The sequence below is a fragment of the Archocentrus centrarchus genome, assembly GCF_007364275.1.
Source record: "Archocentrus centrarchus isolate MPI-CPG fArcCen1 chromosome 18 unlocalized genomic scaffold, fArcCen1 scaffold_23_ctg1, whole genome shotgun sequence".
Lineage (NCBI taxonomy): Eukaryota > Metazoa > Chordata > Actinopteri > Cichliformes > Cichlidae > Archocentrus > Archocentrus centrarchus.
The window spans coordinates 3,809,283-3,828,674 of NW_022060145.1; the positions used below are offsets into that span (position 1 = coordinate 3,809,283).

The 19,392-nt window shown below is 41.3% G+C and overlaps 1 protein-coding gene and 1 pseudogene across 1 annotated transcript in view; one reads left to right on the top strand and one right to left on the bottom strand.

Annotated features, from left to right (window-relative positions):
• LOC115775037 (protein O-GlcNAcase-like) overlaps positions 1-14,019 on the top strand; it is a 14,406-nt pseudogene extending 387 nt beyond the window's left edge.
• Positions 14,020-14,528: 509 nt separating this feature from the next.
• LOC115775225 (urea transporter 2-like) overlaps positions 14,529-19,392 on the bottom strand; it is a 36,132-nt gene continuing 31,268 nt past the window's right edge. Inside the window, exons 6-8 of the mRNA XM_030722796.1 lie at positions 19,121-19,255; positions 15,912-15,961; positions 14,529-14,930 (exon numbers count right to left, since the gene is read on the bottom strand). Coding sequence (XP_030578656.1) covers positions 14,748-14,930; positions 15,912-15,961; positions 19,121-19,255 — 368 coding nt within the window. The 3' untranslated portion in view covers positions 14,529-14,747. The remainder of the gene's footprint in view (positions 14,931-15,911; positions 15,962-19,120; positions 19,256-19,392) is intronic.

Consider the following 19,392-nt stretch of genomic DNA (forward strand, 5'->3'; position numbering starts at 1 on the left):
AGGCGTCTACAGTTTTCATGACATCCATTATATTTTTGGTTGTACTTTTTATTCCCTGCATTAAGCTGAACTTTCCTCAGAAATACATAAAAAGGAGAGAAATGAAATATCATTAACACATTATAACACAGCTCAGGATTTAGAGTGTAATTTTGTTATATAAAAAAAAAGGTACTGATAAAATTTCCAGACTTTTTCAATCAGTGTTTAAAATATATTTTTTCCTATTTTAAAATTCTTATTTAGGATTTTTACTTCTGCCTTCCTCCCAGGTCAGCTGCGTACTCTCATAGTAGAGGCCCAGTCAAGAGGCCTCAGGTTTGTTTACGCGCTCTCTCCTGGTCAGGACATTGTCTTCTCCTCTTCCTGTGACTTGACTCTACTTAAACGCAAGCTAAGACAGGTATGCCACACAAAGTCAGCTACTACAGAAGATTCATTTGCCTCCGCTTCTTTGAACACGACCCTCATCACTCTGTCCAGGTATCAGACCTGGGTTGCCAGGCATTTGCCATTCTGTTTGATGACATTGATCACTCCATGTGTCAAGCCGACAGCGAGGCCTTCACTTCATTCGCCCACGCTCAGGTCACAGTAACCAATGAGATTTATCGGTTCTTGGGGGGAACCACCTGTCTTCCTATTCTGCCCAACAGGTAGGCTTGTAGAATGAGGACTTGTTACCAGGGACTAAAAATGAAACAAAGGAATTTAACATGAACACTTTTACTTTTGCCTCTTTGTGTTTGTGAAACATTACTTCTCATTGCTTTTCTCTCTCTCTCTCTCTGTAGAGTACTGTGGTTCCCTGTGTTCTCCCAGCGTATCCAAGTCTCCCTACCTGCAAACTGTCGGAGAGGACCTGCTGCCTAACATAACAGTAATATGGACAGGTAAGGTGCAAACATCAAAGACCTGTCTTTACTACACAGTATAATTTGGCTGCATTCCCACAGACCCAAACCAGAATCTTGAAGTACGGCTTCTGTTTTATGTGTGCTTCATTAGTTGGCCTGCAAAATTCTAATAACAGCCACACATACACAGCTCAGCTCACACACATGCAAATGAGTGCAGGCAACAGTCCACACAACCTCCCCCATGAACCAGAAATAAGGTGCACATCCACCCACATGCATATGGAAGTACAGTAGAGCGCGCACATGTACGCACATTATCGCCCACCCTTAGTTCATTGTTGAATTTTACTGCTTGTCTCTATATTTCTACTTCAGAAGCTGTTCTATAGCAGCCACTTTACCAGGGTACTGTTATATTTATTTTTTTATTGCAACATTACACTGTGCACCACTGCTTTATGGCTGCATTTATATTGTGTTATATTTTTAGTACTCCATCAACATTACAAGATGGTTGAAGCACTGAATGTGTTCAGCCATGACAGGTTTTACTCATTCTATGCCACTTGCATATTGCAGATATAATTTTCATTTTTCATAACAATGGCTTTTGTTTCACTCGTGAAACCTGCCATATTTAAAGAATATAAAGAGGTTTATATATGCTTAATATAGTGCTCTGGCATTGTTTTAATTGGACAAAATATGAGTGTGGTTTACTTGCTTTTATCCATCAATTTCTTAACTGCTTATCTAATATTAGACTTGAGTATGAGAACATTATCCTTTAGGAAATTGTCACAATTTAATAAAAGGGGGACCCGAAAAGATGAGAAAACTGCAGCTACAAAATCCAGTCCTGCTAAACAGACAGTGCATGAAATTCAGGGCAGAAAGTGCATTGTTCAAAAATGAAAATCAAAAGTCTAAACAGGGTACAAAGAAACCAAACTCAGATGATAGTCTCAGAGCATGAGGGATTAGAAAACGGGAGGGAAGAACTGTAACGTGCAGGTGATTTCAGTCAGGCAGTTAGGAAGGTGGAGAAGAATAAAACAGGAACAGTAAAAATGCAGAAACCCACAGGAGAAATTAAGCTTCAAAGTAAAAGAGGAAGCAAATTGACAGGGAGACTGAGAATATACTCAGAACAAACTCACAGATACTGGAAGACAAAGTCAGAAGGAGCAGAGGACAAATAGAACAGGGAAAAAACCTTCAAAAGAGAAAGAAATAGCTCATTACAAAGCCCAAGACGTACATTAGTTGTAACAGAAACAGAAGGTTTGTGTGAGATGCTCATTCTCTGTGATTTTGGAGCAGCTGCCCTTGTTTGAATAAGAAACAAGAAGTCCCTCCAGGAGGCCCAGAAGAACAAGGACATTGCTCTGCATGCCAAATGTGCACCAAAGCTAGTCGAAATATTCTAGGTGGTTGTGTCATTCAAACATAAGCACCTTGGGATTCCAGTTTTTCAAACATCTTCATAGTAAGATTGTTGTCAAACTGTAGTTTGTTTAGCCACGCTACAGTAGACTTCTTAAGTGGATGATGGCTGTGAGATTTACTGAATTTTACATTTTGAGTACTGGTTAAGTTTTGAGTTGCGAAAATGTAACATTCAAATACACTAATTGCTCTCAAACGGGGAGAAAGGAGCTTGATTCCAGTCTCCCTCATATGAAGTTGTGAGCAAGCTTGTTTCTTAAATTTTTAGGCTTCCTCGTAACATTTCCCTTCATCCTGTCCCACAGGCAGTAAGGTCATTTCCAGGAAACTGTCACTAGACTCCCTGGCTGAGGTGGAGTCTGTCCTCCAGCGCCCCCCACTTATCTGGGACAATCTGCATGCCAATGACTATGACTCCAGACGCCTCTTTTTGGGGCCCTTTAAGGGTCGAGAGCCTCAGCTGAGGAACCATCTCAGGGGCCTTCTCCTCAACCCCAACTGCGAGTTTGAAGCCAACTACATCCCACTGCACACGCTGGGAAGCTGGCACAGAGCTGAAAAAGAGGATATGAAAGGTGAGGGACTGAACAGAGGGAAGGCAGATGGAGGGAGGAAGTAGCAGGATATGATGAGACATCCAGAGTTAATAAACTAATATTGGCTCTGCCAGACCACATGCATGTACAGTTAGTCCCGTTGCTTAAGGAGAAATGTTTAATAAGCCAGTGTTGCTTGGCAACTAGCACCGTTTTGACCACCAGACAAACATTGTGTCTGATATTATCTAACATACAAACAAAGTTAAAGCTCCATCTGTTGTTGAAAAAGCTGTTAAAAACACTGTGGCTTTAAGTTGGCAGCATTAAGTCATTCCATTAGTATTTTTTTCCACAGAGTATAATAAATTTTATATTTGAAGTATAATGTAAGAATTCCTATCACATCTCTGCACAAGTGGAGGTGCGGCACCTCATTAATTTGACATTTTGTTCATGTTCATTGCATCTCATTTACCGTGACAGTAAAATATATGAGAACACGGGCAGACAGAGTAAGGTGAAACCGGGGAATTGGATGTAAATTGCAGAAACAGAGAAGCGGTGTAGCGTGTGATGTTCTGAAGACTGGGTGGGGGAGAAGTGATGGAGGAATAATTGCACAGCGTGATGATGGAAGAAATGAGAAAGAGCCAGGTCCCTCTGTGGGGGAAGAGCAAGGCGGTAGGCTGGAGAACAAAGAGGCTTTCAATGGAGGAGATGAGAAGAAAGATGAAGGGTGGGCTGGGGCCCATTGTGAGAATTTTAATTATTACGCAAGCCTGTGCTGTGCAAGTCTGTATAGCTTATAGTGGAAGCCAGTAAGCGTCACAAAATGACGCTGCAAAATGTGGCTGTTTTTGGTTGTGAAATATTGTATGAAAATCCTCACGGTCCCTTCATTGTTATGCGTGCTCCAGATGAGGAGCGTGATTACTGTCCTGATAGAGCTCTGTCTGCTGCGCTGAAAGACTGGATGGAAGAACTCAACCAACCTTTACAAGCTGGTAAAAATATATATATTTACATATGAACATTGATGATTTATTGTTGTTTATGTTCAGACTTGTATTTTTACTCAAAACACAAACTGTGTGTGTGTGTGTGGGGGGGTTTTCATGATGGTTGTAGGCCGGCAGAACGCAAGGACGGACCAGCGTTCCTCTGTCCCAGCATCTCACTGTAAAACTCCTGACAGATCTGACTGTCCCTCCACCTTCAGAGGAACCTCTGCTGTGGCCAGACTCCCAGTCTTCCCCCTGAATTCCAGCTCTCCTCCGTCCTCACCCACTAAGGTGAGTGGGGAGAGGGAAGGACGAGAAGGAGAGAAAAGGAAGTCAAACCAGTCTTGCCAACCGAACCAGCAACCTCCAGGATCTAAGCCTGGAGTACCTGCAGCTGGAGGCCGGGGACAGAAGGCCCAGGGTCGTGGGCTCTGCAGTGGGAAAGGTCAGTTAAGTGAGTCCCAGGTGCGGCTGCTGGTTGGTCTTCATTATCTCCCTCATGAACATGGCCCGTCAGCCCAGAAACTGCTGCAGGATCTGACCTGGCTGAAAACAAACTGCCACCTGGTCAGCGCTAACAGCAAGAAGGCAGCACCTCAGAAGGTCAGTGAGGTTTTTGTCAGGAGCTTTGTTGAGGTACTTTGATTTATGAATAAGAACAACATAATGTAGTTGGTTTTATGTCCTCAGGTTGATGAATGGCGTGGGCGGGCCTCCAGGTTTCTTTCTCTGTGTGAAGACATAGCACAGCTCCACTGCAGTGTCGTGGGCGGGAACAACAGGGCTGTGCTCTATGACCTTTACCCTTATGTGTGGGACCTGAGGAACACAGCTCTGGTGGCAAAGGCATTTATCTGCTGGCTTGGTAAGGAGACAGTGACAGATGCAATATACTGCCATACTATTTGTATGATGTATTGAGCTATGCTCTGCTTTGATCTTATGTGCTGTACTAGAAAGTGCTATGCTATACTTTTCTGTGTTTAATACAGTATATAGTATTTTAACATATTAGCAGTATAGTACTATTAGAATAGAGTATAGTATTATAGTGCTGTACTTATATTGGAAAATTGGTACAACTTTGACATCTGCACAGTTGTAACACTCATACATTTTGTAAATACTTGCCTGTACCTTTGACATCATCACACACACACTGTACTGGTTTGGATCCCCTTTTCGGTTACATGTGTTAATGAGGAGTTTACCAGAACTTGAGGGTCCTGTGCAGTATCTTTGCTGTTCCTGGAGCCAATCTACCAGTTTGGGGGTCACTGCCCCGAGTGTTCTGATTACCACAGGGACCACTGTTAGCTTCACCTTCCACATCCTCTCTAGCTCTTCTCTGAGCCCTTGGTATTTACCAAGCTTCTCGTGTTCCTTCTTCTCGATGTTTCCCTAACTAGGTATTGCTCCCTCTATCACTACAGCCTTCTTCCTCTTCTTGTCCACCACTACTATGTCTGGCTGGTTAGCTATCAGAGATTTGTCTGTCTGTATCTGGAAATCCCAAAGGATCTTAGCTCAGTCATTCTCTATCACCCATGGGGGCATATCCCAATTTGTCCTCGGGACTTCCAGGTCATACTCGACAGATGTTTCTGTATACTATGCCAGCCACTTGGTTATGGCGTTCCATGTATGCCCTGCCTGCTAGCACCTGAATCAAATGGCTGATTACCTCCTCAGTATGCAGTCAAGTCCTCCAGAGTCCTGCTAATGACTTCTATATTTGACTCAGGTGTGTTGAAGCAGAGACACATCTAAAAGTTGCAGGACATCGGTGCTCGAGGCCTGGATTTGAGGACCCCTGATGTAAGGGGTTGCAGGAGGAAGTTATTTGTTACACATTCAAGCAAGTTCCTTCTGCATGTTTGTGCAGTTGTGGTTGGCTGTAGCTCAGTAGGTAGAGCAGGTCACTTACTGATCGGAAGGTCAGCGGTTCAATTCCTGGCTACTCCAGGCTACATGCCAGTGTATCCTTGGGCAAGATACTTAACCCCAAGTTGCTCTCCGACACGACCGTCAGAGTATGAATGTGTGTGAATGTTAGATAATTAAAATCACTTAGCTTAGTAAACATGGAAGTGCTTGTATGAATGGGAGTGTGTGGGTAAATGTAAAAAACGTGTTGTATAAGCGCTTTGAGTGCTCATACTGAGTAGAAAAGCGCTATATAAGAACTAGTCCATTTACCATTTAACACCTGTCCCACAGCGATTGTACCACACCTGAGGTACAGTTGTTAAAAAAACATATTTCACTTGAACTTCAAAGCAAGTGTAGACGTGTCCACTAATTTACTTGTAAAATGTTTCACCTGGACATGATAACTGACACAGTTTAGCAAAAACAAACAAAAATGTTTGTTGCTTTCTTTTGCTATTACTATAACAGAGCAGAGCATAATAGCATAGTAGTAGTATACCACACTACACTGCCCTATAATACTTGGTCCAAGTATACTAGAAACATGCTGCAGCATACAGTTTACCATGTTATTTAACTAATGTTATACTAAGATATTGTGTAGTATTATAGTATTATACTGTAAGAGTCCAGCACAAAACTCTGCAGTAGTAAAAAATAACATAGCACAATATAAAGTGTTACTGTTTTGTATAGACATCTATCCATTTTCTTCCACTTATCCAATTTAGGGTCGCGGGGCAGCTGGAGTCTATCCCAGATGCCACAGGGTGAGAGGCAGGGTATACTCTGGACAGGTCGCTATTCTGTCTGCATAATAGTAGTATACTTACTGTTCTAGTAGTATGCTGTATAGTCTCTGTTCTACTATATACTTAACAAAGTATAGTATTTAGTACTTCTGTGAAGAGAGGACACTGGAGGAATCACTGAAGAGGTTCTGTAGATTATTGCAGTGTCGATGTCTCATTTTCCTCTTACACTCTAACGTGCTCACTTGCTCACTCAGATGGACGAGTGCTGAGTGACAGCTCTGCCCTCGGGTCCTGGAAGAACTGCTTCCAATGTGAGTAAGCCTGATCTGTGAAGGTCTTTAAACTTTTCATGTCCTTACCTATGCCTGAAATAACGTACTACAAAATTCAGTCATTACTTCTCAGCTCGTGCTCAGTGGAGCCCAGCTGATAGTGGTGCAGGGAGGACTGAAATATTTATGATGCAGAAAAAAAAAAGTTAATTTCAGCAAATATCTCTTGTAGAGCTGTAATGCTATAAACCTCTGAACTTTTATGCTTGACATAAATTTTTCAAGCTGGGTGATCATTCTGCATATGCACTGGTAACTTTCCTGGCATTTCACTGGCCCTAAGCATGTGATGTAACCAGCCACATGTGATTGTTTTCTGTGTTAGGGTGTGGGAAAACTACAGGAGCGGACCTATTGGGAGTAGAGTCTGAGCCATGGGTGTTCAAAGGGGGCGTGTCTGGGGAGGTGCAGGTAATTAGATGCTTTTTTTTTTTTTTCAGTTGCCATTTATGATGCATCTGTTCTTAGATTCTTGATAATATTTTACTCAGCCCTGTCAAGTTGAATCCCTAAAACTGCCTGATGTGTGTGTGTGTTTTTTTCATGTGGTGTGCAGATGCTTCTCCCGATAGGCAACAGCAGTGAACTTTTCACTCATCCTCCTCCTCTCTTCCCTACCTCTCGCCTCTACAACATCAGGCCCTACCACAGCAAAGACAAGGTAGTCTCACCCACCCACAGAAACTCAAAATATCACAGAGAAAGAATGTGCACAAAAGGGGAAATGGAAAGTCATATGTTAGCTTTTACAGTTGCAGTAAACAGTCATGGTATTAAATAAAGAAATGGAGAAAAGTAGCAAATTTAAACAAATTGTTAAAAGAAACACTTGGTTTAATAAATCACAAACATCTGTGTTCGTATTTAAGGTGGAGCTATATCGAATGGTCCGCCAATTTCACCTGAGGACGCAGGGTGGCCCAGAGTCCAGCGCTGCTCATCCGGATGTAATAGGAGACAGGTGTGTCTGTGTGTGAGAGAGAAAAAAATCACTAATCAAGATTTCCATCATTAACTGTCATCTGTGTCGAATGAATAGAATTAATAGACTATCATCTTACTATAATGATTGTAGCGTATTAATGTATATACTGTATGTCTGGATGTACCCCATCTCTTCCCTAACAGGTGGGCCAATCTGAACAAAAGTTCACACGTACATCATCATGCATACAGGGATTACTAACATTGATGCTTTTCGAAAACTATTATAAATGCCAATTCTTTGGATTTTCAGATATATTATGTTAGTTTCATCATACCTCTGCGAATGCGATGTTACACTCTCCGTGTGTTTGTTCACCATACGTCGCCTGTATGCAACTTAACACTCACCAAAATTTGTAGCCATGACAGAATTTTGTTTGAGTCACCACTAAATATGGAATGAAGACTTTGAAAAAGTTCCACCGGTATAATTAATAATGCTTAATTTCATTCTCCTAGGTGTCTTGGACCATGCCTGGCATTGTGCCCTGAGTACAGCTTCATCTTGGAGGATGAGCTGGGTGTTTGCGGCTGTGTGTTAGGCATCTTGGATGTTCGCTCCTTTGCCAAGCGGTGCCAGGCCAGCTGGATACCTGCCATGAGAGACAAATACCCACCAAAAAACAACGGCACACACTCAAACACACAGGTGAACACATGGGCACTGCCCTCTCACAAGAAGTCAGTTAAACATCTCTTTTTGATTGAGAACCTACCATGTAAAGCTGAATCATACATGTTCACAGAGTGCACAGGGATATGGACATACCCAACATACCAGTTTAAAATATGAACACAAAACTTAGACTTATCAGTACCTGCTGTTAGACCATCTGGATTCCTCTGTGACGGATTAATAACTTCCTGGGAGGTTGGTGGTGCACATAGCTAAACACAGAAAATGACGCACACAAACACACACACACACACACACACACACACACACACACACACACACACACACACACACACACACACACACACACACACACACACACACACACACACACACAAAATGCAACCAGATTTTAACAGCTGCTGCCATGGGAAAGTGACTATTTGTTAATACAAGGAGAAATACAGCAATATGGCAAATATGGTGGAGGTAAGAATTTAAGTGCCTTAAAATACAGAATGTTTATTGAAAATTGAAGGATATACTGTAAGGCACAGTGCTGTGACAGTATGGTCACCGTGTTGTTTTTACCCATCATGACAAACACGTCAGTGATCTCAGCCAAAGAGCCAAACAGAGCTGGTGGTGAGCAGCAGACAGAGTCAAACTCTGACATCCGCGGAGGAGTTATTTGGCCACCCTGTGCGTCATGGAGAACGCTGACAGTAATGCTTTGGATCATTCACACTTCAGTCTGCAGCCGCAGGTGCAAAAGCATAAATATTTACCAGTTTTCGTCACATTCAAATGGGCTAGAGTACAAGAATGTTTAATTTGGGAATCCATTGACTAGTCCACTGAGTTGAGAGTGCTGGCAGTTTTTTAAGGCTTCCAGCAGAGATCCATGCCAGCGCCTCCGGTTCCACCTGCTGGTCATTATTTACAAATGCAGCCAAATTTAGAAAGAAAGAAAAAAAATGTCAAACCCCTCTCCTCCAAGTGACTGTAAGTGGATCTTCCAAAAATGGTCTCCACTGATTCTACATATTCATATGCATAGATCCATTTATGGAGAATATTGAATTATTTTTATTTTTGTTCCTGCTTTGTTGCACATATTAACCTATTACTGGTATTTTCCACAAAATACTGTTTAATTAGCTGCTCATATGCATTACATTACTTGAAATTTAGGAAAACCCATCACTGCCACTTAACTCCATTCCAAGAAAAATGCTCACTGGCTTCTTAGTGAGGATGTCCGTTAGACTAATCCCAGAAGTCTTTGCATATATAAAAAAAAAAAAAAACTGATGATACAGCAGTGTCGCCAGGCAGTGGCCATACACTCAAAATGTAATGTCAGCAAGTTTGAATTTGTAATGGTGATTGGTGGTTAACTGTGTGTTTGTATTAATTTGGTTGTTGGGTTGCTGGGTAACTGGAAATTATTCTGGTGCCAAATATGTCAAATTGGTAACATCTAGTGGCAGCTGTAGGAAAAACAATCTTCTGCAACATTTTGTGAGAATGCATCTGCGTCTCTGCTTTCCTTTGTGCAGGACTTGATCCAGCTGATGGAGGAGGATCAGGGCGAGTACCCAGACTCGCTGCTCTATCACTTTCCCTCGCAGCTGAGACTGGATGCCCTGCCCGAGCTGGTGGACATCAGCGTCAGCCGCACCCTGCTCACTGCCCTCCTCACTGCGCTTAAGGCCAATGGTAAGCTCACAGTGTGTGTGTGTGTGAGCGTATGTTTTGTTAAATAAAATTCTGCTGTGGATATTAGCGTCAGTCTGTATGCGCTAATAACCTTACGGCTAAATAAAAGGATTAGAGGATGAGAGATAAGCGGAAAAATATCATAACACCACTTCACATACTCCAATAATGCAAGCAAGGGTTCAAGTGAAAATCTGCTTGTGGTCATTTTCACACCATTAAATTTAAGTTACTGTTTGTAATAGCTGATTATGAATGCTGCTAGCTGACTAACTACTGTAGACTATATAAAGGAATTATGTTATCTAATACTTTTGCTTTATATGGTGCATGTATATTTGCATAACTCATGATGTTCAATCAACAGTCTAGGGGAAAAAAACTGATCTGGTTTATGACCGCCTCTTCGCTTTGCGATTTTTGTGCTGTACGTGTGTTTAGGTTCTCAGGGTGTGTTCTGTGAGGTGCAGCCTACAGACCGTCAGAGGCTGGAGTTCTTGACAAAACTGGGCTTCCTGGAGATCCTCAGAGGAGAAGCCAGGAGCAGAGAGGGGGTGGTGCTGGGGAGGCTGCTATGAACATAAACACACACAAACACTCACACAAGCATTCACACGATCACATACATACGCACCACGACAAATAACAGAGGCATTTGCACTGATGTGGTAGATACACCGAGGCACTTATGCACACTGAAAAGGTGTTAGAAATACAGTGTGTACAGCATGGTAGGAGATAGACAACTGAGCTTTGCAAAGAAGTGGGGTCCATATTTTTCTCCATCAAGAGAGGAGACCTTATTTTGAGTGACAGTTCTGGATTCCTTTGAGTCTGTGTGGCAGTAATGGGGATGAACCCAGAGTTTTTGGAGGGATTTACAAAATATAAAATAAGCTTAAAGTTTAAACCTTTAGCAGAGCTGTGTTAATCTTTCTCAGATTCCACCCCGACTGAGGATTACAAGATTTCTCAGAGAAAGTCAGCAACAGAATAGGTTGCGGTCGGAGTGGCGTGCTCGATCCAAGCAGCTCTGTGGGGCCGTAGGTCATTTCATCAGATGTGTCTTTTCCAAGCTGGAATAATCAGTGTTATGGAGCTTTTTATCATTTTTTCTTGTTTACTTGTTTTTTTGGGTCAGGTGTCAAGCTAGTTTGGTTCATTTGCACTGCTTTCATTGGGTTAACTTTCAGAAACAGCAGGCTGCCATTATCAACAAAAAGAGAAACATCTTTGTGCACTACCTGCTCTCTATCAAGCTGCAGACACACACACACACAGACACAGACACTGCTGAAGTGTCCCTAAGGAAGGCATTATTGTTTCCAACTGGCCTGACCTCTGACCTCTCAGAGATCTTCCTCTTAAAGCCTATCTTACTAAGGATGATGTGTCAGACTAGTTCTTACATAGCCATAGTAAATTTTTAAAGCCTTGCCTTTATTAGTGCACGGATTACACAAATCGAGCTTTAGTTTAAGCAGGCCACAAAGTCAATCGCATCAGCTGATCTCATTAACAGCCCAATATTAGCTGATACGATCCATCTACACATCTAATTAGCAAATCTCATACAGGGCATGCTATTCAAGCTTCTTTAGCCTGCCCAGAGTCACTGTGCATACAAACTGCTTTGCACACTCTCTCCATCCCAGCTCTGACATAATCAGTACCATATCTGTTGTCACTGATGCCTGCTCTGTCCTGTACTGGGGTCTTGCTGATGATTTGCCTGCATCAAATGTTCCATGTGTACATATGAAAAGGCAAGAAAGTCACAGAAAAGAAAAAAGAAAAAAACAGTCTTCTTTTGTATAAAGTGGTCCCGACTGAGATGATATATGATGCTGTAATGACGAAGCTTGGTGCTGGTAGGCAGATATTGTCAGCTTTGGACTGAGCTAGATTGTCTGTCTCCCCGTTTCCACTGTGCTAACCTGGCTGTAGCTTCATATTAACCACACAGAGAGTGTTGTCAATCTTCCTGCTAAAGTATCAAACTTCTTCTAAGCCAACATGGAATAATCCTGTCCAAAACATGACCACAGAAACGCCTCTGTGGTTGATCCCGTGCTCTTCTATGTCTGCTTTGTTTATAAATGATTTTTTTTTTTTTCTCTTAAGGGTTAGGATGTTTTCCAGTGCCTATCCTGTTGGATAAAAAGTCTGCTAACATCAGATCAGAACTAGGCCTGGCATCACTGTTTACACTTGCTTAGTTTAGATGAATGTTTACATGCATGAAGAACAAAAAAAATCGTGTGGCTGTTCAGAAAATAGGGACACAAACAAATGTCATTGTACTGGCATGCTCTAACATAGCAACATACATGATTTTTATTGGACAGCCATAGTAGCTGTAAAGACGTAGGAACACAACAAGAAAATGCAAACGCATGCATGCTCAAATTCCATCTGCAACACAATAACACACTCACACACACAAACACAAGTTTACATGTAATTGAGTTGGTTATAACTGATACCTCTGCTTCATTTCGCATAATTTCCACAGCCGTCGGCTCTTACAGACATCAAAGTGTGTGCTACACACTGGCCTTGGTGGTATGTGTGTGTATTTTGTATGAGATGTACGCATGTGTGAGTGTGTGCCAAAAAATACAAACCAAGACAGCTTTGTGATCTCTGCCTTTATTCTAAACAACAATAATGAACGCAGGTCAATCTGTTATCACTATGTAGGTGTTGTTTCTACAACATAATCAATAAAACACAATTGTTCCTCCAGGACTGCAGCTGACCAGTCATGTGGTTGTGATGTCATAGCTTTAGGACTTGTGAAAAGGATTCAGGAAGTCAGATGAGATCACAGAAAGAGACAGAAAAAGTCGAGGGAAGGGGTACGCTGTGGTGCTTTACCAAACCAAAAGCCAGTGTTAACTCATCATTGTTTTTTCTTCTTCTCAGCTTTCAAAGTTAGAATTATACAATAAAACTATTTAATTGAAAGTCTTTCAAAAAGCCCTGAAGGCAAACTTCACACAGGCGCTCTTTTACCCATGTCACAAAGTTATTCAATTCAGTTCAGTTCAATTTTATTTATATAGGGCCAAATCACAACAAACAGTCGCCTCAAGGCGCTTTGTATTGCCGGTAAAGACCCTACAGTTATAACATCACAAGAATGTGATTGGTCAGCAGAGATGGCCTGGAGCATCAACACTTATAACCAAGTACAACACCAACATGGTGATTTCCAACGATGTGATTAACACACACACACACACACACACACACACACACACACACACACACACACACACACACACACACACACACACACACACACACACACACACACACACACACACACACAAACACTCTAAAAGAAGCACAACAGCACCCACAATCAAATCTTCAACTTAAAGTATGTAGAACTATGAATGTTCTTTTTTTGTAATGCAGCTTAAGAAGATGCAACTACTGTTTGTGCAGGTATTTATATTTATACTTTTTTTTTTTTTTTTTTACTATTATGCTTGATCATTCACAGACTGAAAGACACTTTTGTATGTTTCTTCTTGTTACCGGCTTCATCACCATTGTCCATGAAAAACTTCGTAGTCTGAGATCTGGAAATTGCGTATAAGAAAAGAAAAAAAAAATAAGGGCCCCAAAATAGCAATGCATGATGTCATTGTTTGTTCCAGAAAGTTGTCACCTCACCTTTATGGGAATTTATTATTGTTATTCTTTTTTTTCTAATTTAAAAATGTGTGTGAATGTAGGTGTGTGTGTTTGGAGTGATGATGGCAAATATATGTACGTGAACAATCTACACAGGCAACATGAAGCACTGTGAAAATAGAAAGTGTAGTAAACCACAGCATTGTTTTTTTTTTATTTGAGATCATTTTTAACAACTATTATGACAATAATAATGATCAAAGTAATAATAAAAACAGTTGCCTTTAAATTCCAGGCCTAAGCAGCTGACCACAGTTAAATTCAGTGTCTCATTATGTCATTTCCTGCCTGCACTGATCAACATGTATGGTCTGTGTTTACAGTGAGTTCCAGTGGAGTGCTGTTGTACGTCTATGCAGGATAATGAACGAGTTGAGAAAAAAAAAAATCTGTAGAATTCAGTCTGTGTTTTTATTGACAATAACAGTAACACTGTCATTTTGAAAAACAATGATTTTATTGACTTGTTGATTTTCATGCTTATTAAAAGAAGTATTCTTTCCCTTTAGATTGCCTGCTTGTCAGTTTTGTATGTGTCATTTGAGGAAAATAATACACAGGGCTATACACAGTGGAATGTTCAACTAATTTAATAGAAATGGCTGGGTCTGAATACAGAGACTTACATAAAGACTGATGAACATTTCATTGCTGTACACGTATCACAACCCTGTGGACAAAATATAGAGTAAGGTCCTCCTTAAAGTGTCCAGTCAACTGTCCACTGTCATTCACAAGGCTATGCTGAAATGTTTACCTAAAAAAATGTATGATCCAGTCCATCAAACTAAGAGCATGATGGTTGGGACACAGTAGTATGCACATCTGTGCACGTGTGTCCTCACTTTACACATCTGTGCTCTCCCTTTCTTCGACATTCCCAGCTTCCCATTGGCTGTGCAAGCGCAGGTTGCATTCAGGAGCCCTCACTTGACCAATAGGGATGCGGTATGCTGCTAAACTGCCGGTCAACAGCAACATCAGTGTGGCCACCAGAGTAGCTGCCCAGCTGCATGCTGGGAGACCCACCTTGGCAGAGAGAGATGCTCTTTAATAATGAATAATGAGTGAAGTGAGACAACATTCATGTCCACTGATTTTGTAAATGCTCTTTCTGTATATATGTAGGGTTGTAGCACACTGAATCTTTGGTGTTTAAGATTTTAAGGTCAAGACACTTACATCTAGTTTAACTATTTATTTGTACATTACAGGCATTTTGATTGGATGGTGTGACTTTTGCTCATGTGATTTTCTGGATCAAACCTCAGTAAGCTCAACAAAGACCCAGAGTCCCAGACTTTGAGTGATGAACATAAGCATGTAATAAATGGAGATTTGCTCCTGTAAACACATCTAAGGCTGAGGGACGTTAGGGAGGTGAAGCTTATTTCATTGCAGACAGCAGAAAAAAAGTGGGGAATAATTAATGAGCATCAATCAACATATACAAACTGGAAACAACTGTAACAGATAAGATATATTTCCATGATGAGGAACATATGTGACTTTAACATGACTTTTATGCCTGCCAGTCTAATAATTGGTTTTCTGTCCAACTAAAGTAAATTACAGTTTAAAAGGACTCTCTCTTTGCTCTGCTCCTTACATTCAAACACAAACAACCCCCTAAAATCGTTGCGCATGTTCAAAACAAAAAGCATCTGTGCACAGAGAAAAACTCCGGAGCTGCAGTAAGCATGTTTATCTGAAGACAGATATATTTGGTCAATAATCAAAATGATCAAAATGTGCAGAACACAGCTCTCCTTCATGTTAACATGTTTATACATCACTACTACATTTTTATGTAGGTTAGGATAGAAAGTTTCAGGGGTCAGTGCTTGTTTCATCACTCTTTTCCAAATCTAGTTCCCATCAGTTTGGAAGCTTGATCCTATTTTCTAAGAATACTGTTCTACAGACAAAATGCAAGGCAGAGCTAACATGGAGTCACACGTGGCATCAGAAATGTGAAAAAGGTTGCGAAAGGCCTCTGTGCATACTCACAGTTCCCATTAAATTGCTCAGAGCAATGTCAGCATATGCAGAGAAGAAGGCTGCGGGCAGAAGAAAAAAGATTAGGCTAAATATATCCTCCACATATTCACTTCCCATCACTCTCCAGGTTTCTGTGGCTCTCATACTGTACAGTGGCATTTGACTGCATTTTCTTCTGACATTAGACACATGAGAAGCTCCATAATATGAGCAGATTAGGTCCCTTATCAAAGGGGTCAGTACTGCTGTTTATGTTGCCAGAGCTGCAATTTGATTCTGTATTCATGAGTTAAAAAATGAAAGCATTCTGAATAGATAGATAATCTATCTATTCAGAATGCCTTTCAAGCTTTGAATTGACACAATTAGAAATAATCATTCAGTGTAATTACAGCTATTCAGCACAAGGGAAAGAGGAAAATAGAAGAAAAAGAGTGGAATTGTAATAAGTCCATCGGATAAAGTAGAAGAAATGGGAAATAAGCTGAATTAAATGGGAAGCAAAACTACTGCATGTACAGAAAAGATGTAACTGGATCTGTGGTCATTGATGGACACCTGCCATATTCTTCTTAAGGCATGATTCAGCATCAGAATGATCAACAGAAGAATACATTCAGTCACGATTCACTGAGAGGAGCTGTGATGCAGTAAGTGACATTTTGATGAGTCAAAGGACACCAGCAAATTATATGAATGAATAAAAAAGAGGCTTTCCATACAACTAGGTGACCCTGTCAGAGTCCCTTTAAGACTGCCTGCGAGACTTTCGGACTGCCTCAGGAGGAGAAAGCAATGCTCTACTCATACAGAGTATTGTGCAGGTGGGGCGCTGCTGACATCAACTGAGGATAGAGTCGGATGGTGGAAGGAATACTTCGAGGACCTCCTAAATCCCACTGTAATGGAAACAGAGTCTGGGGATGAGGGGGACAACTCGCCCATTGCTGTGGGTGAGGTCACTGAGGTAGTGTGGATGAACTTTTGTTCCTGAAAGCTCTGGATGTTGTAGGGTTGTCTTGGTACTATGTATCTACTACACATGATGTTGCCTCTTATGTAAATCTGGGACGGTGCCTCTAGATTGGTGGTTCTTCAAGAAGGGGGACCCGAACACTGGACCAGCTCGGCTCAAGGATATTTGAGTGTACGTAGGAGTTTTTCCATCCAGCCTACATATGTTTTGAGGCATTTGACCACATCCCGGGAAGCCATTCAGTCCCAGTACAAATGTAGCAACAGCTGGGTCCACGTTGCCTGCAATAGATTCATTTCTAGTCAGTGTTGGACTCCTCCAGGGCTGCCCTTTGTCACCAATTCTGTTCATAATTTTTATGGACAGAATTTCTAGAAATAGCCAAGTGGTGGTAGGTCTTGGTGGCCTCAGAATCTCATCTCTGCTTTTTGCAGATGATGTGGTCCTATTGGACATTACCGTGGCCTCCAGAAACGCTGTGAGGAATATGTCCTTCAATGCAAAGGACCTCTTTTTTGCATTTGTGCAATATTTTTAAAACATCCTGTCTCAGAGTGATAGTGAAAAACTAATTCATGCATTTATTAGTTCTAGGCTGGACTATTGAAATTCATTACTATCAGTTTGTCTTAAAAGTTCCCTGAAAAGCCTTCAGCTGATTCAAAATGTTGCAACTACAGTACTGACAGGGACTAGAAAGCGAGAGCAGATTTCTCCCATATTGACTTCTTCATTAGCTCCCTGTTAAACCCTGAATTGAATTTAAAATAAAAGGTCTTGAATAATCAGGCCCCATCTTATCTTAAAGACCTCATAGTACCATATCACCTTAACAGAGCACTTTGCTCTCAGACTGCTGGCTTACTTGTGGTTCCTAGGATACCTAAGAGTAGAATGGGAGGCAGAGCCTTCAGCTTTCAGGCCCCTCTTCTGTGGAACCAGCTTCCAGTTTGGATTCGGGAGACAGACACCCTCTCTATTTTTAAGATTAGGCTTAAAACTTTCCTTTTTGATAAAGCTTATAGTTAGGGCTGGATCAGGTGACCCTCCCTTGGTTATGGTGCAATAGGCCTAGGCTGCTGGGGGTGGGGTGGGGAGGTTTCCCATGATGCACTGAGTGTTTCTTCTTAACTCACCTCTTTTCACTCTCTTTGTGTTCTCTCCATTGAATCATTGGTTATTATTAATCTCTGGCTCTTTCCCACAGGTTGGCTTCATTAGGTGGTGACCTCCAGCTTGCACTGGAACTGTTCACAGGTGAATGTGAAGCCATGGGTATGAGAATTAGCACCTCCAAATCTGAGGCTATGGCTCTCAGTTGGAAAAGGGTGGAGTGTCCCTTCCCAGTCAGGAATGGGTTGCTGCCCCAGGTGGAGGAGTGTACGTGTCTTGGGGGTATTGTTCATGAGGGAGGGGCGCACCAGTCCATTGTGGTGGAGAGAGCTGAGAGTAAAAATCAAAGCTGTCGATTTTAAGCTTTTGATCTGGGTCCCGCTGGGGAGAGGGAGGCCTGGGTTTCTGCTTGGCTGCTGCCCCCATGATCCAGCCCCAGATAAGATGAAGAAAATGGGTGGATGGATATTTGAACTCAAGTACCTCAACAAGCAGGTCTCACCACTCAGCCATCTTGATTGCACCTCCAGGCTGTCTTCAGGCTGTCACCTGTCTTTATTATTTTTTTAATGCTTAAAATGTTTGACTTTGACAAAAATATTTATACTTCTTCTGCCACCTTTGCTGTTGTGGAATTCCTCCATAGATTTCAGTTCAGTATTTGCCGAGTGTTGTGTTTCACTCTATGTTTGCCCCCAGTGAATTTCTGAAAAGGTTTCATGAGAGCGGGGGGTAAATTATCACCCATCAAGATGAATATAAAAAAAAAGCATAAATCTTGTAAATACTCAATATTTAATTATTATAAATCTCACCAATATTGTCTAACACACAGTCAGGTTTAATGCATTAGCACCAAGGACAGAGGCAATGAGATTAATTGCTTTGTTGCCCCCCAGTGGCGTATTAGAGTAATAAGCCCAATATATATATATATATATATATATATATATATATATATATATATATATATATATATATATATATATATATATATATATATAAGTATATATATATACTTAAATGCTTTTACATCACTTGTTATGTAACTGTTGCGTCATTTAACTAATTAGATACTTGGGACAACAGATAGTCACTGTCTATGTGTTTCTGTGTGTGTTAGTGTTACCACTGGCAATAGCAAAGAGGTGGGTCCTCAAGCTGAAGGTGAAGAAGAGTCCTCCAACAGCCATGCAGCCTAAAGCTCCATTAAACCCTGACAGACCTGAGTACAGAGATTCATGACGCACTGCCATGGATAAACCTGCCACACACACACACACACACACACACACACACACAATAACAACAAGAGCTAAATCTTTACAACACTGATTGCACAAAAGAATGTGTCACATTTGTTGACAAATATGGTAATATTAAAATACACACGAATACAGT